This window comes from Eptatretus burgeri, chromosome 18 (genome assembly GCF_056783735.1).
Source record: "Eptatretus burgeri isolate ZD-2024b chromosome 18, Ebu_testis_v1, whole genome shotgun sequence".
Taxonomy (NCBI): Eukaryota; Metazoa; Chordata; class Myxini; order Myxiniformes; family Myxinidae; genus Eptatretus; species Eptatretus burgeri.
Genome location: NC_140978.1, coordinates 16,445,584 through 16,471,239, shown reverse-complemented (window position 1 = coordinate 16,471,239; position 25,656 = coordinate 16,445,584). Strand labels below are relative to the sequence as shown.

At 42.5% G+C, this 25,656-nt stretch overlaps 1 protein-coding gene across 1 annotated transcript in view; it reads right to left on the bottom strand.

Moving 5' to 3' along the window:
* The window catches only part of LOC147008646 (protein diaphanous homolog 2-like), a 468,186-nt gene that overhangs the window by 233,137 nt on the left and 209,393 nt on the right, over positions 1–25,656 (bottom strand). Inside the window, exon 16 of the mRNA XM_085863759.1 lies at positions 25,358–25,475. Within this exon, the coding sequence (XP_085719885.1) occupies positions 25,358–25,475 (118 nt within the window). The remainder of the gene's footprint in view (positions 1–25,357; positions 25,476–25,656) is intronic.

Genomic DNA, 25,656 nt, shown 5'->3' with positions numbered 1-25,656 from the left:
CCATCCGGCAGAGATACCCCTCCTGCCGGATTCCAACCCCACGTGCAGCCATGACGTCACCGTGCGCATAAAAAAAAAACACAAGCCACACGTCTCGAGGGGTTCCCCACGCGAACACATGTGCTTTGCCCGTTGGAGCTTAACACGCACGATCGCGTGGAGAACCCGTCCGGTCCAAATCCATTTACCTGCCTAAACTTTGTCCGTCTCGCCGCCTCTCCACAGCTCGTCCCCTCCGTTCCGACTCTCCTTCGCCTCGTTCCGACCTTTACGACTCCCTTCTTCCTCGTTCCGGGAGGAGGCCATCCAGCTGCTCGCACTGGGTCCCTGCACGGTCCGCGAGCTCACCCCCATTGTCCTCCACTACCTCCGTGTGTGTGTGTGTGCGTCACTTACCCCGTCTTCATCGTGTTGTCTCTCCCCTATTTTTTCTGTCTCCCGTGTCTCTATACATTTATAAATTTCTGTTGTCCCCTCCTGTCTATTAGTCTCCGCTTCTTTCTGGCGTCTTTCCCTTATCTTTATGTAGGTCAACCTTGCTTTCTCTTTAAGTCGCTCCCGTCCTTCCCTGTTTTTCACTCCTTGCTCTTTCACGATCTCCGCGTACCTCATCCTTGCTTTCCGTATTAATTGTTCTTTTCTCTCCCTCCCAATTACTTTTTCCTTACCCGCCTCCACCGCGGGCCTGTCAGCCGTTGCACCCCCTTCCAGCTCGTTCGTTCCGACACGTGGAGTCGCCATTTTAAGTTCCCTGCTCACGGTCTTCATGCCCGCCTGCAGGCATCGGCCCATGTTCTGCGTCTCACCCCGCAGCTTTTTCGTTTCTTCCCTCATTTGCTGTGTACTCGCATCAATCTTTTCGTTCATGCTTTTTATTTCTGCATTCATTTGTGCCAGCATGGTGAATAGCTGGGCCATGTCGGGTGCACTCAGCTGAGCCGTTTCAGCAAGGGTTTTGGTGGAGAGGGGGGGGGAGGTGTCATACACTGCGGCCGCTGCCGCACCCATTTCAGGTTCTGGGTTTAGTTGGGCGAGTCCGTGTTCCTGCACAATCAACATTTCCTGCTCGGGGATTCCATCCTGGACCATGGATTCTACATTACTACACACATACATTTCTAATACCCCCGGCTCCCGCTCGCCTTGAGACGCCATCTTGCTTCTCGTGAAGGGTTAATTTGCTCGCTCGTAATTTGGAGGGAATCGGGGGTCGCTTCTCTCACCCCTGGACCGATTCCCGTGAATTTAGCCGGAGACAGGAGAGCCCGTTTTCCTGTTCTCCGATACCAGTGCCGCGAGGAGGGCGATGAGTTTATATCCCACTCCTGACACCAGTGTTGCGGTCTTCGCGCCCGCCGGCGTGCGACGGCCACGTAACTCGAATCGCGGCACGTCGCCCACCGGACGGACAATCCAGTCGTGACCCTCTCGGACTAACGCCGGGAACCAGTCACGGGTGGACCTTCGGTCTCACCGCGATCGAGCCAATCAGCCCCGCGTGGGATAGGGTTGCTCGCCAGAATTCGAACTACCTAAGTACCCACGCGGAGGGTAGACCGGGCGTCGCACCTCGCCGCAGGTCGACTTCGGACACGGGCCACTTAAGCGACCCGTTCCGTACTATCAGAATAACCGAGCGGTGTTATCGTCGACCTCGACGGTTCGATTAATTATCGGGCGTACTCAGCCCACTACCAACCCTTTACGTGAAGCAAGATGGGGATTCAATGGGGGAAAAGACGAAGCGAAGCGGGAGACAGTTCAACAATAAAGCACATTTATTCGCGACGAACGGAAAGCACACATATACAATTCCACCAAATGCACACAAAAAAGAAAACACAATTCCATTTACACAAAAAGCAAACATAAAAGTGAAAACACAGTGCAGAGCTAATTCCGACTACCGAGCACACGGCAACACTTATACAATTCTACTTCACAGACGGCGCCGACAACACATACCCAAAACCAAGGAAAAGAAATACCCTCAAGAATGAGGTAGGCCTGGGGCCGAGACCTGGTCGGGCCTACCCGTCTGGTGATGAGACGCAGAGCGGCGATGGCCCCGCAACCCGCGGGCCTCGTGGACAGTGCCTGGCAGGGGGGTGGGAACGGGGCCCCCTTGGTCACTATCTCAGCGCGGGGGGAAACAGGAGGGGGGTTGCTGATGCTCGGGGTATAGAGGATCTTTATTATGTGCGACGAGCGTCTCCACCTCGGCCAGGTCGCGCTGCCGGCCTCCCTCGGGCGCGCAGCTCCTTGCACGACGCGAGCACCCTTCGTCCGACTCGCCGCCTCTCCACAGCTCGTCCCCTCCGTTCCGACTCTCCTTCGCCTCGTTCCGACCTTTACGACTCCCTTCTTCCTCGTTCCGACTTCTTACTCTTGCCTTTTACTGACGAACACCGTCCTTTTATCCCCCCGTAACTTCGCCTTTGACCCCCTCCCTTTGACCTTTCAACTCGCTCCCCATTGGCCCGAGAAAAAGTGGGCGTGAAGGCTTTTTGATCCACAAATTTGCATATATCGATCGCCCTGGGGGCGGGGCCAATTCGCCCCTCGCTCACCGATTGGACGGCAAAAAGTGGGCGTGTGTCGTTTTGGATCCGTTTTTGAAGCAGAAAATCCGTGATTTTGTACACGCTGTTCAACGTGCGCCCTACACGAGTCCAGCATCGGTGCCCATGAGTGGCGCGAGATGACGGTGATGCGATGGTGGCGAGTTGTGACGGTAAAGGTCATGGCGGTTGTGGTGAAGCGGCGTTGTGGTTGGTGGTTGATGTTGTGGTTGTGATCATGGCGGTTGGTCCAAAATAAAGATAGTAAAAGAAAAACGGCTATCCTGAAGAGTCGCAGCACGTATAAATGACATGTATTCCCACTAGACAACGGGTTTGGGCCTAACTACACATGCACTTACCGAGATACCTCACCTAAGGGACCTGAATGGTGGTTTGCGAATCTGGTAACCACAACAATATAAATCCTCTTCAAATTTCAAGTCAATCAGATGAAAATTGAGGATTTTAGAAATATCACTGGATTGTTGACCTTTTGGTCTATGTTGACCTTAAAATATTTGGTTGGTTGAATTAATTGATATGAAACGTAAATTCTCTTCAAATTTCAAGTCAATCGGATGAAAATTGAGGATTTTAGAAATCTCACCCAAGTTGTTGACCTTCAGCCTATTTTGACCTTTTGACCTCAAAAACAATAGGCTTCCACCTTATGACAAACTCTACCATGTGGTGAAGTTTCCTGAAGATCGGTTTAAAATTGTGACTTGTCGGCGACAGACAGACAAACAGACAGAATAACAAAATCGACTGACCCGATATACTTGAAAAACCTTTGATTTTTTTTTCATTTGTTACTTGCAAAATCACTCAGTGACAACTTGTCAAAATGGAACGGCACTCCTGAAAGAACATACTTCTGCTCGGCTGAATAGTTTACATTTTGTTTGCCACTGATAGATGGTATCTGAATCTGGAGCTTAACCAAAATAGAATTGGCTTGTTCTCGTCACCAAACCAACTCTTCCACCTCGTTTTGTCACAAGTCGTCCACACCTTTTAGAGATAACATGCTATACACAGTTTTTGGCCGCATCTCTCAATGGTGAATAATCACCTGAAAAATTCTCTTCACCAAAATCGAAACAATCAGTCCTTTTCATACACCCAACCTGACCACAAATTTTCATCACAATCCATCCTCAACTTTTTGAGATATCATGCAATATCCTGCAATATCGTTTTTAGCCAATATCTCTCAATGGTGAAGAATGACTTTTAAATTAAATAATCATTGTACTCAGATCTCAATTTGGATCTTCACTAACATTGAATCATTTCTTCCTTGTGGCACTCCCAACCTGTCCACCAAGTTTCGTGTGAATCCATTCATAACCTTTTGAGATGTTCTGCTAGATATCATTTTTGGAACTGTCTCTCAATGGTGAAGTCACTTAAAAAAATTCTCAGATCCAGATCTGGATTCGGATCTTCACCAAAATTTTGCATTTCGTCCTTGGCTGGTCAACTACACACACAAAAAATTCAAAATGATTGCTTGAAAACTGTGGCCAAAACTCGTGTGATAAACAGAGAAACAGACAGCCAAACAGACAGACATGCGCGACAGACCAACATAGTTGGCAAAAAAAAAAAATTTCGCCAAGTAACAAACCAACAAATAAACAAAACAAACAAAATAAACAAGAAGAAGACGTTGTGCAGAGCACGATACTTGCAAAATCCATAAAACAAATTTAACCTCAAAAATAATTGGTGGTTGAATTCAATGACCAAATATGCAACTCCTCTTCAAATTTCAAGTCAATCGGATGAAAATTGACAAACTTAGAAACTTGGCCTATGTTGACCCTTTGGCAGAGGTGAACCTCAAAAAAAAAATAGGTGGTTGAATTCAGTAAGCGGAAATATATATCATCTTCAAATTTCAAGTCAATCGGATGAAAATTGAGGATTTTAGAAATACCACCCGAGCTGTTGACCTTTGCCCTATGGTGATCTTTTGTTCAAAACTGACCTCAAAAAGAATTGGCTCATTGAATTCAGTGACCTGCAATATATATCCTCTTCAAATTTCAAGACAATTGGATTCAAATTGAGGATTTTAGAAATACCACCTTAGCTGTTGACCTTTGGCCTATATTGACCTTTTAGTCAAAACTGACCTCAAAAATAATTCGCTGGTTGAATGCAGTGATCTGAAATATAAATCCTCTTCAAATTTCAAGTCAATCGGATGAAAATTGAGGATTTTAGAAATAACACCTTAGTTGTTGACCTTTGGCCGATGTTGACTTTTTGACCTTTTGGTCTCAAAAACAATAGGCTTCTTACTTATGACAAACTCTACCATGTGGTAAAGTTTTGTGAAGATCGGTGGAAAATTGTGACATGTAAGCAACAAACAGACACAGACAGACAGACAAAATTGACTAACCAATATCCTTGAAAAATCTTCGATTACGCAAGTAAAGACCCAGTCACACCTTGACGTTTTAGCCAGCTGATGCCGATTTTTGGAAAATTTGTCTAAAACGCTGGTACACGTCGAATACGTTATGGGTAAGTTTTGGAAACATTGAGAGCACGCTGAAAAACACTGCTATACATCGTAGTACGCTGGCTTTCATCGTTGTACTTTGGGGTTGTCCTCAAATTTTAGCATGCTTGAAATTTTACGACTTATGCCAGCGTATGACTCACAAGTTCCGCTACGCTGGCCATAAGTTGTCGGCACGTTATGCTTTTGTTAACACACGTCAACACACGTCGAGGTAATGTTTAGTCTACCCGAAACTTATTTATAACCTATGAGTAACGTGTTGCAGGCACGTTACGCGATCGTTGACACACGTCCACACACGTTACTTGTAAGTTACTCATAAGTGGAAACACGTCAAGGTAATGGTTCGCGTCAGTGTTCCAGACTCCCTGTTTGTTTTGTTTTTTTTCTTCTTCGGTATGACGGTGATGTTGACACTTCGATTTCTAGTGCGGTTATGATTTAAATCGTTGAGCGGCAGCCTATTAATTATATTATATTATAACCGCACGAGAAATCGAAGTGTCAACATCACCGTTATACAGAGGAAAAGAAAAAAAAACAAAGAACAGGGAGTCTGGAACACTGACGCTAACCATTACCTCGACGTGTTTCGACTTATGAGTAACTTGCAAGTAACTTTTGTCGACGTGTGCCAACGATCGCATATCGTGCGTACAACTTATTCCCATCGCATGCGGAACGTGTGAGGCATATGGCAAGTACGTCGTAAAATTTTTTACACGTTTAAAATTTCAAGACGTACTCCACTTACTACGACGTATGGTAGTGTACTTTAGCGTTTTATTCACGTTTACCAAACTTACCCATAACGTATTCGACGTGCGCCAGCGTTTTGGACGCATTTTTCAGAGGTCGGCATATGCTGGCAAGATCGCCAAGGTGTGACTGCGATGTTGACACTTCCATTTCTCCGGCGGTTATGATTTAAATCGTTGTGGGGCAGCCTTTTAATAGGCTATGTCACGTCATCGTCGGCGATACGTGCAGCGCGCTATGCATAAGTTAGACTATCGTTGGGCATAGGTTGTGAAGGCCGACAACAGGCTAAGCATTCGTTGGTATAAGTTATCTACAAGACAACGAAACGTTCTGTGTCCGTTACTAATATGTTATGCATACGACCAACTCGTTATGAATACGTCCGAATCTTTAAAAAAAAAAACATCAAAAGTTCAGCGTAAGCCAGCGTTTTACATACATTTGGATACGTTGCCATTGCTAGCTAAAATGTCAAGGTTTGACTGGGCCTTAACAAATGGAGGCAATAAACATACTTGTCAAAAAAAACATAAAATTGCCAAGTAACAAATGGACCCAAACAATACCCTGTCCTTCAGTGAGGGTAATGAACTTGCTGAAATTTTGCAGAAAAATAGTAGAATTTATGAAGTCTCTTTGTGCTGCTTTGCCCAAAGGTAGGTTCAATGCTTGCCATGGGATTACACTGGGTGGTTTGCCTTTGCCTTCCCAGTGGTAATCAAGGCAGGAATTTTGAATTTGGCTTGGATGTCGGTCATAACTTGCCTACGCTTTGTGAAATTTTCGTGAAGATCGGTTTAAAATTGTGAACTGTAGGCGACAGACAAACAGACAGACAGACAGACAGACAGACAGACAGACAGAATAAAAAAAAACATCTACTAACCAATATACTTAAAAATCTTCGATTTGGCAAGTAAAAATGGAGGCGATCAACATACTTGTCAATTTTTTTTTTTTGCCAAGTAACAGACAGACAGACAGACAGAAACAAACTGACCCAAGTGCAATGTCCTGTCCTTCGGTGAGGGTAATAATTAATTTTACAATTATAACTATCAACAATTGCAAGGCACTTTATAAAAAAAATTGCTGTTTTTGGAATCATTCCAGAATTTTTTTGAAAGCGAAATGGACGTTGCTAGAAATATCGCACGGAAAGCTCACAAGCAATGGCAGTGAGAAGGAAAACATCACAAGAAGCGGTGGTGTGGCCAATTACAGTGACTTTTAGTCGGCCAATGATTTTGCAGAGACAGTCAGTCCAGATGCACTGTTGCATTGTTTTAGCTTAATTGGCACATTAATTAAAAAAACAAGTTTGAGGAAAAGTTAGGAAAAAGAAAAGATCAAAAAAAGAGGAAGAAAATAATTTAAAAATAAATAAAAAATGTAAAAAAGACACAAAATATCATAGCCCTGTTGTTTTAGTCATTTTACTGCACGGAGCTAAAGGACTCGCCCATATTTATGTACAACTAAAATGGCCGCCAGTCTACCAGTCGGCCATCTTTAATTAGATCACAAAATAAAGTGGTGTACATGTGTATGTCATCATGTACTGTGCTTGTGCCAAGTAAGAACAAAATTGGACCATGCATGTCTGAAATAGTTGGGGACACAAGTAACCAAATGGCCGCCAGTCAGCCATCTTGGATCTGATCTCAAAAAGAAACGACAAGCATATGTACGCTATCATTCATTATCGGTGTGCCAAGTTTCAACAAGATCGATAAATGCATTTCCGAGAAATGGTTGAGGACGTGCTCGACACCGAGTATTTTTACAACTAAAATGGCCACCAGCCGGCTGTCTTTGATCGAATCGCGAAACAAAATAATGTGCATATGTATACCACCATATAATAAAATTGGTCGATACTTGTCCCAGATATGGTTGCGGACGCACGCACACACGGACACGAAAGTCGAGACCAAATCCATAAGCGCCTATTTCAGACCAAGTCCAACGGTGGCTAAAAAACGCCATTGAAAGTACGAAGGAGGTGATGCAAGAGGAGAAGAACCAAGATAAGATGCAAGAGGAGAATGTAAGTGAAAAGAAGGAAGAAAAGGTGAGAAGAGCAGGAAATGTAAGAGAAGGTGCAAATTGTACATGGGAATTATCGTCATTTGATCATCAAGACATGCCTTTTTCATTGGAAAGAAAACATATCCATTGCCTGTAAGGTTTAGGTATGCCAAGTTCAAATAAACAGCATATATTTCCCATTCCAGATCCGTCAAAACAAAAATATTGTAAAGGCAAAAGGGACTAAGGAATAGAAGAATGGAGGGAGAACTTCAAGATAAGAAATGAACTCTTGGTATCAAACACACTTTTTTCACACGAAGCAAGTGTTTACAAGTTCACTTTTATAGTATCGATAGAATAGGACGTCGCCGAAAGAAATTATTTTCTTGGATAATATGCTGCATAACTTGTTATCCACAAAAAGTAACAGTGTGCAGATCAATCCAAACAACATTTTTTTTTCCACAAACCATTCAAAATTCACTTACTTCAACTTTGAGTCATCTACTTCAACAACAAACGGGCCTGCTACGTCATCATTGAGATTCAAACAACCGAGGGATTTTCAAACCAAATTCTATTGCAAGAAGTGAACAATCAATATAAATATTTTCAAGTGTTTGTATGTGCTTGTGCGTTTGTGTTCTTCTTTCACGGCCGTAAGGTAGCACCTAGAAGCTGCAAATTTTGGGTGTAGGTATTTCAGTCTGTGCAAGGTGTTAAGCTACCACACGTTGGCCGTCACGTTTGTTTTGAGTCCACCAAAGGCCACTATGAAGTGTTTATTGGGATGTGAGGTCAGGCAGTGCTGCAGGCCTGCAGATAAAAGGCAACCACCATGAGGCCAACAACTCAAGAGCTTTTCAGTGTCCAACACGTCCCAAAAACACCGTCAGGAAAAGTTCACCCACTCGGGCAGCAGTGCCGGGTATCCCCCCCTCTTCCTCTCCACCCCACCCTCCCCCCAGGCAGCACAGGGTAGTCCCTGCTGGCATAGCAATAAAGAGAAAATTCAAGAAAAATAAGTACGCTGTAGAACAGATTTATTAACCAAGTCACAATAAACCACTGTGTAGCAGGTGAGCTGAGCAGCATAGAGGCAATGAATGATACATCAGGAAAAATCTACTAAAGAGGGGATGTTGGAAGTAGTGGTGTGGTGGTGAGGGAAAGTGATTATTTGGACCACTCATGGCATAGAAAACTGGGATTTTAGGAAAGATACATCACCTTTCTTGACAGTTTTCTGGTTGAAAAGGCAATTCCAAAGGGAGGCCAAAATACAAAGCCAGCATAACAAGGAGACAACTGTACAAGATGTTATGCTATAAAAATTATTCATCTAAATTTACATCATCAAGAAATTTCTTTCTTTGCGATCAACCCCTTTGGCTGTGTGTGCTGTCCACAAATGTGGCAGCACATACTCGGAGAAAATGCTTCAACGATGTTCAGCTGTGCAACAGATAAGGTCCAAAATTTGAAGCATCCCAGCAGTTATCATGCAGTAGGGTATTGTGATGATAATGGACACATCAACTCGTGCACAATCGAAGTTATTTCCCTTTTTTTTTGGTATGCCTTGTCGAGGCTCGTGTGAGAGCTAACACACAACGCACATCATGGGGGACATGAGACAAGAGGGGAGGAAGTGGGAAGGACAAGACAGTGGGGAACAGAGACATTAGGAGATATGTGGAAGGGGGAGGGATGGGACGGGGAACATGGGGAATAGAAGATGGACATTACAGGGTCTTTCAGGAAGGAAAGCAGGCAATTTGAAGGAGGTGGGCATGGGTGGATTATCGGGGGTAGAAAATATCGAGGATTTGGATGGGGGATGATAAGAGGTGGTGGTGAACAGCTGTTTTGAAGGCCTGGAGGGAAGAATAGGAATGAATAGAGTGAGGGAGTTTATTCCAAAGGCGGGAAAAAAAGAGGAATGAAAGAGTGAAGGTGAGCAGTGATTCGTGATTTTGGTAGTTTTACCAGAAGGGCGAGGCTGGAGAGGAGACTGTAGAAGACAGAAAGACCACCGACCAGCCTCTGGTGAGAGAGTGAGAGACCCAAAGACTCAGCCTCATTGCGGGAGATGCCAATGATCCGAAATGCCTTGGTTTCTACAGCATGAAGCCGAGAAAGGTGGGAGGCAGGGGCAACAGCCCAGAGGGGAGAGTAGTACTCCATCAAGCTGCGGACAAAAGCTTTGGTAAGTGGTCAGGAGCACAGGTGGGCCGAGGAAGGACTTTGCATGACGGAGGATTCCCAGTCGGCGACTGGCTTTGGAGGCGAGGTTCGAAATGTGGCTTTCCCAGGAAAGGTCATGGCAGATAGTGAGACCCAGAAGCTTGAGAGAAAGGATTTCTTCCAGAGGATTGTTGAGAAAGTAGATGGGGGGGGGGGGGTTCTAAACGGTCCTTTCGAAGAGACATAGTGAGAGTGTGAGATTTGTCCGGATTGAAGGACATGTTCCACGTGTTGGACCAGTTTGTGATTTTATACAGATCAGCAGTGAGTGAAGAAGCTGCTGCTTGCCGGTCTGAGGGAGGACCGATGGTACGGCAGAGGGTGGAGTCATCAACAAAGAGATATAGAGGATTTTCCACAGAGTCGGAGAGATCATTGATAAAAAACAGAAAAAGAACAGGGCCCAGAACGCTGCCTTGAGGAACTCCAGCCTGGACAGGAAGAGGGGATGAAAGAACTCCATTTAGGGCCACACGTTGACTGCGACAGGAGAGGAAGTCTGCGAGCCATGAGTGGAGATGGCCTTGGATACCATAGGAAGAGAGTTTGGTGATCAAGGCAGGGTGCCAGACCCTGTCAAAAGCACGTGATATGTCCAGGGATACGGCTCGGATTTCCTGTCTGGCATTGAGGACCTACATCCATTGTTGGGAGAGCAGAAGCAGCATATCCAGGGTAGAGTGACCTGGTCTGAAACCAAATTGATGATCGGAAATCAAGCCATTGGAGAAGAGGAAGGATTTGATGTCTGAAGCGATGATGGATTCCATAACCTTGCTGATGATTGGGAGTAGGCTGATTGGTCTGTAGTTGCAGGGATCTGTTTTTGCACCTTTTTGTGTAGGGCAGTGATGTTTGTTGATTTCCAAGTAGTTGTTGTTAAGCTCCATCCAATTTCACCATCATTGGACTGCATCATGTGTACACAACGCTTTTATAATTCTCTGTACAAATAAGAAAAATGAAAATGGCACTCCAAAGAATGATCCCAAATGTTGTGGTCTTCTTTTGAATGCAGCACATGGTTGAGGAAAGATCATTTGCTGTTGATGCAGTACTCCCTGTATGTTGAAGTCGGAATTTGGAATTTGGGTAGTGTGTCGTCTACTCTTTGAGGAGAGCTTGGGAACTGTAATGTCCACCAAGTAACACAGACAGACAGGATGCCCAATTTAACATCCATCCGAGGGATGGCAGACACATTGATGAATCGCCTTGTTTGTACAACACCAGGATAACAGTTTAGAACTGGGCCTAGATTCAAACACAGAGTATAGACAGTTTGGCAGAGATGTCAACAAGACCCTTGAGCCAAGAGCAGGCTCACCTGCCTCGATGGGGTTTAGGGTAGAGGAGTAGCAGCTGAAATGCACATCCACATCCAGCCAGGTTCCTCCTGATGACTTCACCTTTGCTTTTTGCTTGTTCGGTCAGGTTCCTTCTCATGACTCCAATGCAGGACTGTTCCTATTTGATCTTCCATTTGATTGGAATTAAATTTATTTTAATCCCATTCTAAATTCAATTGAATAATAATGAAAAACGTCATGGGTCAGAGTCAGGTGTACAATCAAAGTGGGGTTGCATCAAAGCCGGACGTCTTGGTACCCCGTCATCCCTGCCAGCAATTATAAAGTGGCAGTTCTAATTACGTCTCGTATTAATTACATAGCACACTAGTACACAAACTCCATACAAAACTACAAAAACACACACACACACACACACACACACACAAAACAAGTCCTGGTGAGGGTCTGCAATCTCTGATTTCTCTTTTTCTTGTTAGAAGTTGTATTTAGCTGATGGTAATTTATGGCATTTATTGGCATTTATATTTATTGATTAGAATTTCTTAGAATTTATGCATAGCATTTATTTACAAGAAGATACTAAATTTACGATATCAATTTCAAAAGAGCCTCATGTAGGTTTTGAAGGTTTGTGCAAAACATTGCCTTCTTCCTCCATATTGTTCTCATGTTTATTGTTGAAAGTTTTCATAATTGAACCAGAGAGCTTGAGTCCACAATTGTGGAACTTCACCAAAGATGAAGAATCCCTTTCTTAGCTCACATTTAGGATGCATTCAAAAAAAAATTGCACTGTGCATGCAAACATTTTCGAACAAGAGCGCAAGTGAGCACAATATACGCCCGAACAAGAAGGTATATACAGAATTGTGCTACTGTGAAAACAGCATCCTGGTTGCCATGGCAACCACTTTAGATGACAAATGTATGACGCGACACACCGTCTCCACAGTCTGTACCTATGTACCAATTATGAAACGTGAAAGTTGAAAACTTTGGGAGTTATAGTGCGGACAGGAACGGACGGACAGACAGACAGACAGACAGACAGAGGAACGGACGGACGGACGACCGGTATCAGATAATACGCCCCGATAAATAAATATATATCGGGCGTATAACAAAAGGGAAGACACAGATATGGACATGTACAGCCAAGTAAAATATAGTGAGAGATTCTCTTTGAGAAGAATCACAAAAAAACTACCAGCCATAAACAACCACAAGCCAACTCTAATTTTTACAATGATTACAGTGGCCTGAATGAGTGTTCACCCACTCCAACGTTTTCACATTTTGATGCCACCTTAGCTTATTTCATGATGCTTTCTAAAATCAAACTTACCATATAGTCTTCACAAACTACTCCAAGGAGATAAAACCAAAAAAATGCACATAAACTAAGAATAAGTTTGAATGGCAGAGAAAATCAGATGATTCTCAGTTGCAGAAGTATTCGAACCCTATGCCGAATAATAAACGCGAAATCACTTCAGAAGCAAATTATTTGTTTGAAAGGTTACAAAATAAGTGTAATAGGTTTCACCTGTATGTAATCAGTGGTTTAATTGAAAAATTAAGCTCCCCCACTTACCAAAAGGAGTTTTAAAATGCAACTCACTTGGTTAACCAACAAGGTAAACATGAAGACCAAAGAGCTTTCCAAGGAAGTCAGACATAAAATTGTAGAGAAGCACCTTTCAGGAAAGGGTTATAAGAAGATTTCAGTCACTCATTATCCCTTTGAGTACGGTGAAATATATCATTAAAAAGTGGAAGACATCAAACCACCAAGACTCTACCAAGATCAGGTCAACTATCCAAACTCAGTACCGGACAAGCAGGAAACTGGTTTGGGACGTCACTGTAAATCCAACATTGACTGAAAGATCTGCAAGGTTCTATGTTTGAGATAGGAGTCAGTGTTCATCAATCAACAATAGCTCCTTCCCTTCACAAAGCTGGCCTCCATGGACAGGTGGCAAGAAAGGAGGCATTACTGAAAAATACATCTAAAAGCTGGTATGGAGTTTGTGAAAAAGCATCTCAATGAAACTACAGGCAGGTGGAGAAAGGTTTTGTGGTCAGACGAGACAACAATTGAACTTTCTGGTCCAAATTTAAAGTGTTACATTTGGCGCAAGCCTAGCGCTGCACACCACACAATCAACATCATCCCTAAGGTCAAGCATGGTGGTGGTAGCATCATGTTGTGGACTACTTTTAATCAGCAGGGACTGGCAAGCTTGTCAGGATAGAAGAGATAATAGATGGTGCAAAGTAAAGGAGAATCCTTGATGAAAACCTACTTGAGTCAATCATGAATCTGATACTGGGTAGGAGATTTACATTTCATCAGGACAATGATTTGAAGCACAAAGTTAAAGCCACACTGGAGTGGCTGAATAAGAAGAAAATAAATGTTCTTGAGTGGCCCAGTCAAAGTCCTGACTTGAACCCGATTTAACATTTAAGGTGAGACTTGAAGATTTCAGTCCATCGACGATCCCTATCAAGCATGGCAGAACTAGAGCAGTTTTCACGTGAAGAATGGGAAAAGATTTCAAAAATCTCACTGTACAAAGCGGATACAGACCTTCCCAAAAAGACTCAGAGCAATCATTGCTGCAAAAGGTGCTTCCAACAAGTACTGACCAAAGGGGCTGAATACTTTTACAACCAGTGAATTATGATTTGTCCATGTTTTTGCAGGTATTCCTGACACGTAACATTCTTCAACTATAAGTGTTTAGTTTGATGTCTTCAGTTATGAATAAAAAAGTTCAGTTGGAAAAATTGTTTATACACAATTCATAATTCAGCGAAATGTGGCATTATTGGTAGGGGGTTGAATACTTTTGCAGGCCACTGTAAGTGAGCAGGTGATTCTGCTGGTTTTCTTTATTTTAATGAAGAAATCAGATGTTTTCTTTAATTACATGTTAAAAAAGAAAAACAATCCTACGACACTCGTTTAAAGCAAAACACGCCACTTAAAACCTGCACTAATAAACAGCAATGATTGTGAAGATGATGAGAAGGCATTTAACAGTTTTATGACACGGTTTTGCACAATCTGGACCAGGGGTGCAATTTAGTTAACGACCCAGACTTTTATGTAAAGGCAAACTTTGGCTCTTTATGCAAAAGAAAATGGATAAAAATGGATAAAAAATATGTAGTAAGTGCACTGTGGATCAAAAAGCTACCTTCCATTATCTTTCTTACTCCACCACCCAGCTCACAGACCTCAAGCACAATGACAGGACATGGAATAAATGCAAAATATCAATAATACGTGACAGGTTTGTATGGGTTTTTTTTTTTGTGAATTCCAGCATTGAATGCCAAATGAAAATGTTTCATCCATTGTGCTTTACTGGTACACTGTCTCAATGCCCAGAAATAACTGCAGTCAGTGAAACTCATGATGTACAAATCTCAACCAAAATGATCTCTCAGTCTGTCAGTCAGTCAGTTAGTCAATCTCTGTCTCTGTCTCTGTCTCCCCTCTCTCTCTCTCTTTTCCTCTTTGTCCGTTTCGCTGTCTGTCTCTCTCTAAAACAAACACACACACACACACCAAATAACAGTGCAAATGACAATGCGCCATACTCATTCGCCAAAGCAATGTGTGCATTTAGAGTTTGAGATAAAATATGGAAAATACCGCAATGCTCCATTGAGATCTGACAAAATATTTTGCAAATGGAAAAACAACTTCTTTTTTTTTGTCCTGAAATGGTGCATACCCATTTTCATACAATGCCCTAAAAGGCAAAGAAATCAATTTGTAGCACTGCCAGAGCTGTGAAATTTTGTGATGTATTGGTGAATTTATCGTCTGAAGCACGTGCAGATGTTAGCTCAAAAAAGCACCTCGCAGAATACAGAAAGCGGTTTCATCCCACCAAATGTCGTGGAGAAATAAAAGGTCACTGATAATGTAAAATGGCAAATTCCTTCACAGCCAGCACACAAAGTGGACCGAGAGATTCAATCTTAAATTATGGCTGTGATTTTACTGCTGGAAAAAAAAAGGTTGCTGGTACAACATCAAAAAAGACGAGGATGACGCAATGAAGGGGAGAAAAAAAAGGAAGAAGAAAAAAAAGTGGTGGACAGCTCACGACCTTCTTGTATTATCCCCAGCAATCATAAATCTACATTAGCTTGGTAATGAAGATTTAACAGTGTGCAGGTGGCTGCCTGCTCTTTGCCGCTTCCTATTAGCACCAGGCAAAAACCACAGGCCTACAAGCACAGGTATGGCAGAGAAAACAAAGTGCATGGCACACCGTGTTAAAATGATGGACAGCCACGAGCTTGGTCATGATTCAAATATTGAGCAATTTCCTTAAATAATCACAACTTTCAGGGGTGTAGTGACCTTCGCATTTCCAAGCATGCTATTACAACAAAGTGCTCCGCAATGTGGGAATGCTTTCACTTCCTGTTAAGAATATAGAAATGTCTTGGCCACAAAATCTGCCTGAAAAATCCTAATTCCTACATTAATCGAGGCAGCGGGTGCAGGGTAAGAGGAAAACACGAGTGAAGAATAGATCGATATACTCAATCACTGTTTAAGTGTCACACCGCTGGTAATCGGCATCAAAGATAACACATGTGAGGGGGAAAAAAGTGTAATGAAGGAATAGTTCTTCAAAACATCATCTGTAATATTATTCGCCAACCCAAAGCCCTTCAACAATACCAATACAGGGAAAGATGCTTAGGATTTGAAAAACCCAAATGTTCAACAGTTCATAGTTTTATGGAAAAAAAAAAAACACGATCATCAATCTATTGCATGAATTTGTTATTGGGACAACATGGATGTTTGCCTGTCTTGGCCAAAATTAAATACCAATGATGATGTTCTTGGGTAATCCTTGAAAATCAGAATACGATCTTCTTTGAACGTGCAAATTTTCAACAATTTACAAGGAATTAAGGCACAAGAGGAGGCCATTCGGCCCATCATGCCTGTGCCACACCAATACCAGATTTTCATCGATCCGTTGATAGCCCGTCCATTCGTGTGCAGCCTTTTTGGCTGCTGCACCGGTACTCATTTCGGCGACCTCGGAAGGATGACAGGCTGAGTCATCAACCCCCTGGTGTTAATTCAGCAGCCAACGGGGCTTGAACTCAGAACCCTAGGATCACAAGCCACCACCCTAACCACTAAGCCAACACCAGGTTCAAACAATGAGTACCTTGTTTTAATAAAACACCTTAAACAGAGAGAGAAAAAAAAATAAGGACTGTTAGACCCCGGTTTACGTTGGGGATGCATTACTGAAAAGTGCGACGGATATCAAAATGACATAAATCAAAGCAATTTTTCTTTGAACAATTAATGGAATAAGTGGGAGACGCGCTCCTAATGTTGCCACCTCACATATTATATTTCACATTTTACCAATGATATTTCCCTTTTTTGGTTAATGGCAGTTCTATTCAAATGCACATATAAATAAAATTTATAAAATTACCAGACATACTGTACTTGAATAATATTTACCTCCACCACCGAAGGTGGACAGAGGTTATGCTTTTACACCTGTCTGTTTGTTTGTCTGTCTGTCTGTCTGTCTGTCTGTCTGTCTGTGAGCAGGTTATATAAAAAGTTATGGATGGATTGAGACAAAATTTGGTGGATAGGTTCAGGGTGTGATAAGAAGGAAATGATTCGATTTTGGTGGAGATCCGGATCCGGGTACTAGAATTTTTAAATGATTCTTCTCTATTGACAGAAAGTGCCAAACACGATATCTCAAAAAGTTATGGACGGATTCAGACGAAACTTGGTCGATGAGTTCGGTAGGTGATGACAAAAACAAGCCGATTACATTTTGGTTGAGGTCCAGATGCAGGTCCATCCTATCAATGGGATAGAAAACATAAACTGTTCAGGCTAGCGGAGGTACGCGATGGACTGAGTGCCTCGTTGTATCATGCAGAGGTGGAGGAGGAGGAGAATGAAGAGGCAGGAACAGGATCGACAACATCCAGCTCTTCTTCAAAGAAGTTCTTCAAAAAGGTGTCGAGAGTGCTTTGCTTTCTTGCCTGAGTCTTGGCAAGATAAATTTATTTGCAGCAAGAGGTGCTGTCATGCAACTTCCTTACTACCATTGCCGACCTGTCACATAGTGCATCACCCTTCTCAAAGATGTTGAACGCCGCTTCAATGTGATCGAAGGCGGCAATGAAGTCTATATCCTCACATAACCTGGTTCGTAGTTTCGTTGTCTGCTTTGACAATAACGGCGTTGCACGTTTTGCAATTTCTGGAATTACATCGGCATTTCTATCGATGGAACGCACTGTCGTTGGAGGCAAATGGAACGTGTAGTTGGAGGCAAAACCAGCAACATCAACGGCACGTTCAACAGCATCAATTTGACGAATAACCTCTAATTTCACCTCTCAGGTATCATTTTTACGCTGCCTCTTCACCACAAATACATCATTGTCAATTAAAACACGCTTCAGAGGCATGATGGTTCAGGATCACAAATATCGTCTGCACGCCACGCTAACGGAACAAAGATGCTGATGGATGTTGTCAACGAAGTGTGCGAGTTGAGAGCACAAATATCTGGAAGTGGTATTAATAATGTGACGATGTCGTTGCGAAACAACGTAAAAAGGGGAGACGTAAATTGTGGTATTTCTGGATCGTATATTTTACATTCACGATAATATTGTTGAAAATGAATTTTTCTTGAATACAAGAATGGGGATCGAATCCCACAAGTACAGGTATCAAGTAGTTTTACTTGAAAAACCAGTGAGCATAATTATAAAGTACTTTAAAAAAAAAAAAATTATCCAACAAGTTCACTGCACAAGTTAACTTGCACAAAACACATAAACTATGTACAAAAATTAAGTTTGTTGTTGAATTGCAATGTACGTGAATTACATTTCAAATACAACACATTATTTAACGTAAATCGCCTCGTCTAGTATATGGCTAATGTTGAAGCAAGGAAACAGCATCTCAAAATAATTAATGAACAAACATGAGAATTGCTGTTACAGAGCCTTTATCAACAATACTTTTAACAATCACTGTCAAAAACACTCACTCAGGGAACCAATGAATAAACATTTTGAACTCTGGTATTTTGCTCAAAGTAATTCATCTTTGGTTTCTTGTGTTATTTTTGCTTTCCTTTTCACGATCGTGAAGGTCCAGCTGGTGATGTTCTTGTAAGCAATGGGAAGCTGTAAGTGTGGTATATCTAATGGATTGTCTGCTGATTATATCAGTCAAGCAGCATTTTATAGACCTTGTGCAGTTTACATCATCAGGTCACGTGACCATCATACGTGACCATCATATAACAAGCCGGGAGGCGACATGGATGGTCGCTACATAATTGCATACTATAGTCATACAGTTTTAGACGGATCGGGCTGAATTTTTTTGACAAAGAGGTTGATTATAGTGCGCATAAAAGCCTGGAAGCCAATTTTTGATTTTCGAAAAAATTGATTTTTTAGGATTTTTCAAAAAATTCAAAGTCCCGTTGCTAGGCAACGGTGGTGCCCATAGCACGGTGCTCAAAAGCAGAGAACTAGATCCTGGTATGAACCTACCTGTCAAGTTTCATCAAAATCTGTTGACTCCTCTGGCCTCCAGAGATGTCCATTACATACAAACATACAGACAGACGGAAAAAGTGAAAATAAGGGAACTCTAGTGACCACCCAATGAGGGTACTCCAGCGACCACCCAATAAGGGTACTCTAGCAACCACCCAACAAGGGTACTCTCGCGACCACCCAAGGGTACTCTAGCGACCACCCAATAAGGGTACTCTAGCGACCACCCAATAAGGATACTCTAGCGACCACCCAATAAGGGTACTCTAGCGACCATCCAATAAGGGTACTCTAGCGACCACCCAATAAGGGTACTCTAGCGACCACCCAATAAGGGTACTCTAGCGACCATCCAATAAGGGTACTCTAGCAACCACCCAATAAGGGTACTCTAGCGACCACCCAATAAGGGTACTCTTGCGACCACCGAATAACGATACATGAGGAAATTTGGCACAGGAGGAGAACGTTTGGCCCATCATACCTGATACTATCCCCCACCAACAGCAGATACTATCACCCATCCACACACAAGCTACCTACAAGTCCAGCAAATATCCCAATACCCCTCTATTTCCAATGCATCAAGGCACCTATCTAATTCCAATTTAAAACTTTGTACTCTTTCTGCTGCCACTACCTTTGAAGGGAGACCATTCCATGCATTAGCACTCTCTGACTGAAAGACCCCTGCCGTATTGTCCTAACTCTCATCTTCTTTACTCTCAGGTTATAGCCCCTGGTCCTATCACTGTATATTCTGCTGAATAACTCTTCTGCACATATTTTGTCTTTACCCTTCATTATCTTAAACATCTCTATCATATCATGTCACAATCACCTCCTTAATAATGTATACAGTCCTGTGTCCTTCAGCTGATCCTCATAGCTCAGTCCAGCTAGCCCTGGAATCAATCTAGTATCCCAATGCTGAAATGTCCCGATGGCAGGTGGGGTGACCAAATCTGTCCACAATATTATACATGAGGCCTCACAATATTCCTGTATTGTTAACGTTACCTGTTTTGATGAATAAAATAATTTATCCCCCGACAAATACAACCTGAAACCCTGTTAGCTTTTCCTCTGGCTGCTTCACACTGTGCTGTTTGCTTACCCAACCCCATTCCCCCTCCCGCATCCATTACCATCCACACATCCTTCACACGCTCTAACAATGCCCCCTGCATCACGCAACCCCTATTTTCATTCTTCTTACCCATTCCCAATCACTTTGTGTTTTTCATGTGAAACAGAATCTGCCAGTCTTTTGCCCAATCCATGAAATTTGCTGGACTGTCGTGAAACCGCCAATTCCAGTTATAGTTTGAGCCTTTGCTGAGGACGTGAAATTCATTGCTTCATAAGATTTGGTTCCGCTGATTGGATAAATTGTGCCTGCTAGTTTCTCATCATAAACGATCATTGCATATCGCTAATCTATCCATTACTGCACCTGCAAATCTTATACATCTTGTGTATATCTGCTTCATTGTTACCTGTCCGGTGATACATCAGGAAACATGGCTTTGTCGTAACGTGTCTTCTGCTCTGTTCAATATCACTGTTAATCCCCATTCTTGCTCAGTCTACACACTTGCCTTCCTCAAATACAGTCCTCTTGCTTCCCCTGATATATATATATATATATATATATATATATATATATATATATATATATATATATATATATATATATATATATATATATATATATATAATCTGTATGAAGTGTTGAAATTACCGAATGACAGCTATGTCAACCCTGAGGTCAATAGAATTGAATAGTACTTATACTTATTGCTTACTCTCTTATGCGAGCCGATGAACGTTAATACATTTCGATTGGACCACCGCAGAGTCGCTCACTTCATTCTTTTCTGAAACGGAAGACCAATCAGGACCCCAAAGAAGTAAAGAGCAAAGATGAAGTCATCAGGAGTAACCTGGAGAGGGTTCAGGTTTCAGCCGCTACTCCACAACTCTCAAGCCCATCCAGCATTGCAGGAAAATTTCTGCAAGAATTCACTTCTCCTTCGAGAGATGGATAACGAAAGAGAGGAACAGAGTAAAAGAGATGAAAGAGAGAAAAATGCCAGAATTAGAATGAATAAAGAGAATGATGAAAGAAAAATTAATGAAGAGAATTCCAAAAAATAAAAATAAAAAAAGAATAAATGATACTGGAAAAATATCAAAATTAAAAATAATCATTAAATACAAATAAGGATATAATAAAATATATTAGAAAGAAGTGTGAAAGCAACAAAGAACAAAGATGTCGAGAAGAATCCGGACAGATACATTTCAGCAGCTACTCCCCAGGCTCAAACGCAGCAACATGCACAAGCTACCAGAGTTCGGTTATATTTTACTTCCAAAAGAGCGATACTGATAGATAAAGGATAAACTGATAGAGAGGTAGTAGGGCAACACTTGAGAACAACCGACAAGGGAATACATGAACAGGAAAGAGAGAGAGTGGGGGGAAAGAGAGAGGTAGAGAGAGAAAAAACACAGAAATCAGCAAGAAAGAAAATTGGTTAAGAAGACCTGTATAATAGGGGAAATAAATAAAAATGGGTTCGGAAGGAGAATGACACAAGGTGGCGGTGCATTGCCTGCTTGAAGCCTCGGAGGGAAGAGTGGGAAAGAACAGCCTGTGGAAGGTGGTTCAATGTATGGGAGAAGCGAGGAACAAAGCAGGTGAGGTGTGCAATAAGCTTGATGTTTGGACGTTCAACCAGCAGAGGGTGAAGCGTCGATCGGGTGAAAGGTCGTTTTTCCAGGCTTGAAGGACATGTAACATTTATCAGAACAGCATCTAATCATTTCGAGACCAGCAGAGAGTGATGCAGCTGCAGTGTACCGAGTAGTGAGATGGTGTACTGTACGACACAATGTCGAGTCGTTTATAAAAATCCACATTGAACTTGCATCCGACGATATAAAATAAGGCAATTCTCCGCGCGTGCGTGCCGACCTCTGATATTTATATAAGCAAAAGCAGCTGGGGCATTCTCCACCAAATCTTGCATACATGGTTGGGGTATCCAGGGTCAGGTCATGGGCAAAAAATAACCCAATCCTCCATCCCCCCCCCACCAACCCACTTTGGGGGGGGGGACAATTTTTGCCTGAAAGCATGGCACAATGCAAAAGGTATACTGACCCCCTGCTGGAGAGAGGTGGGATTACTCGCCATGGCAGAAAATGTAGCTGCCCAACCTCCTCTACTATCAATGCCATTCCCCCTCTCTCCCTCTGGATGTTTCTAGTATTATAAAGGATGGAAAGAGTTGTAAATGTTGTCAGGTAAAGGGTGGGTATTTTTTATGAAATTATACAGTGTACCACTATTTCAGCTTCTTTGTTGGCATGCTGTGCTTTGTGGCTACTGACTTATTTGCTGGGCGGCTCAGTTGGAGTTTCTTGAATGCGGCGATACAATTGCTTCTCCTTTCGGAATTTGCGGCAAATGGATGGAGTGATATACCTGGGTTTTCAGCTCCATTCGAGCATTGTACTTTGACATAGCTGGCCATAATAACTGACAATAGTGAGTGATTTCACTCAGGTTATATCGACGACAAAAGACAAGCCGGCTTGATCACCAATATGACGATGTACTCAAAGGTCACAAGCCTGGTGTTGGCTTAGTGGTGAGGGTGGTGGCTTGGGATCCCAGGGTCCTAAGTTCAAGCCCCGTTGGCTGCTGAATTAACACCAGGGGGTTGACTCAGCCTGTCATCCTTCCGAGGTCGGCGAAATGAGTACCAGTGTACTGGTCCCGGTCCATGCCCCCGTTAGAATAGGTGTACCATATCCCTGTGTGTCGTAAGAGGTGACCAGGGTTGGCGTCAGGAAGGGCATCCGGCCATAAAACATTGCCTCAAGAAAAAGCCAACCCCTGCACAGCAGGGAAAAATGGCTGTAAAAACGGTCATTTTTTTATTACTCAAAGGTCACATGATCCTTGTTGTTCAAGTTCCACAGCAAAAGTGAAATTTCACGCAAAATGGGACGTTTATACACCTCAGTTACATCAAGAATAGTGTCTTAGAACTTATGGAAAAGGAACTCAAAGTATGAAAAAAAAAATTGAAGAAAGAAAGGAAAAATTGTTGGGGAAAAACTAAACTCTCTGCCCTCCCTTTCCTCCTTCCTCAATCACCGAGGAGGGACAGTGACATGAGAGTAGTCAAGCGTCCTACAAAAGAGATACAGGTTGTTCAAGTTGGTAAATCAAATGGATGACGAGGTGACCAATTCCAGACAGTTCAATGATCATCACACAAGAAACATGTTAACCTCAATGTGTTGGGAAAGGTATTTTAACTCGACACGAGCTGGAGATACTGCGTATATCATGCGACTCTCGTTTGAGTCAATCCAAACGATGAGAAACTAGATATCCTATTTGATGAGCTCCAGGCAAGGAGGGAGGTAGAAAGAAAATGAAGGATGAGAAAGGATTATATATTCACGTAATGAGTAAGCAGCATGGAAGAGTAATTTGCAATTAATGTCATGGGTAAGCAATTTGCTCAATCTCACCTCGTGACTCGTATATTTATCTGCATGGTATTGTTTTGGCACATTGTCAAGTGAAAATATGTTTGGTCACAATATGTTTAGCGGATAAGAAAGCACATTTACGAACTCAAATCATGATAAAATAGAACATTTTTTTTTTTTTTGAAGTATTCCAGTGAAATCTCACCATTAAAACGGAAACTACTTTTTATCTCCACCACCGAAGATGGAATGTGGTTCCAGTTTCACCAGTGTCTCGGTTTGTTTGTTTGTTTGTTTGTGTGCAGGAAATCTTAAAAAGTTGCAGACGGATTTGGATGAAATTTGGTGAGCAGGTTGGGCGTGTGACGAGGAAGAATTGACTCGATTTTGGTGAAGATTATTTAATTTTTAAAGTGATTCATCACCATTGAGAGACCCGTGGCCAAAAACAATATATCGCATGGTATTCGAAAAAAAATCATTGCCCCCAATATATTATACTGGATCAGGCATTGCGTGGCGGAGGTATGTGCTCCAATAATTGCCCTTCTAGTAATTTATATTTTTAGCTGCAGCTTGAAAACACCAAAGTGTGATCTATAATATCTAATGTTATGAAATTGTTCTGGTCGTGTGATAATCAACGTCATTATGTCGTGCAGCTACATTGCACAGAACTTCACACCGGACTTATGGATAAGCACTGTTCTCCGAACAGGATTGCAGTACTAACCTCAGGACCCGAATAATGTCAGAGCCATCACAAACACATGTTTGATGCAGCAAACAAAATAGCTATTGTAATTCAAGCGGGGCATGTGCATACATCAGCATACGTGTGCCTCCGAAAACAAGAACGGTTAGAATGCATAGCCGGAGAAAGCTGTGATCTTTTGCTCCCATGTTAATGAGTGAGGAAATGCCATTGATCCACGTTCGGCTCAATGCTTTCCTTAGCTGCCGTAACCTGAGTGCCTTACATTGCCGTAACTCTTCATTTCTCACCGGTTTGGCGATCGAAACTGCCATTATAGTCCTGCAAACAGGGCCTTTTATTCACAGCACATGAGGCTTCACCCACTGCCTTTGACTCCCTCCTCTCCATTTATGCCTCTCAAGGCAGCATCAATGCGGACAATCCTTCACATGAATTAAATCCAGTTTCACTGATCTATTCAGGTTTTAAATAATACACGCATATGTAACACTTCAGAGAATGAAAACAAACTTCCACTTGGATTTGATTAAGGTGGATAAAAGGGCAATGACTAACTTCCATTGAAACAAAAATTGGAAAAGTCCAAGTTTTACGGCGCAGTGTCGTCTTAAAATGACATGAGTGGGGAGGATGAGGTGTGGGGGAGGGCGATTAACATAAAATATACCATTCAAAGCTTAAAGGAGTGTCAGTAAATTTTCACAATTACACCAGCTAATTCGATTTGAGGGTAAGATCGCACTAACTGCCGATCCATTAAGTTGCTATAAAAGCGTCCACTAATGCAATAAGCCCATGTTGGCCTGTGGAGTTAGTGCTGACAGTAATGCCGGCCCAGCACCAAGACCAATGTGAAACTACAAATCCTGGGACTGCATTATATCTATAGATTTCAGCTCTTGAGTCAGTGCAGAGGACACAGAAACTGGAATACACTTAACCCCCATTTAGACTTGTGAATGCACTTCGTGACCTCCAAGTATCAAAACAAAGTTAAAGTACACACTTGCATTTGCTCACCGCTTCCAGAAATACTCACCTTTCGGGGCCTGTGCTGCAAAGGTATGTGCCAATTTGCTTAGGAAGTCAGTGTTTTCAAACTTCTCCTCTTTCACCTTGAGCCAGAAACTGTTTGGCTTCAGGTCTTCTGGACGGATCTGTTGAAAGAGATCGTCTCAGAGCAGTGGCCTTGCAGCCTGTGCGAGTGCACAACTATGTCATACCCATCATGTGCTGCAGAGCAATGTCAAAGACTTTCAATTTGACAATGAGATTGAAAGCCATTTTGAAAGATGGATGCACTCGGAGAGAAATTGACGAATTTATAGCCCAGAACTT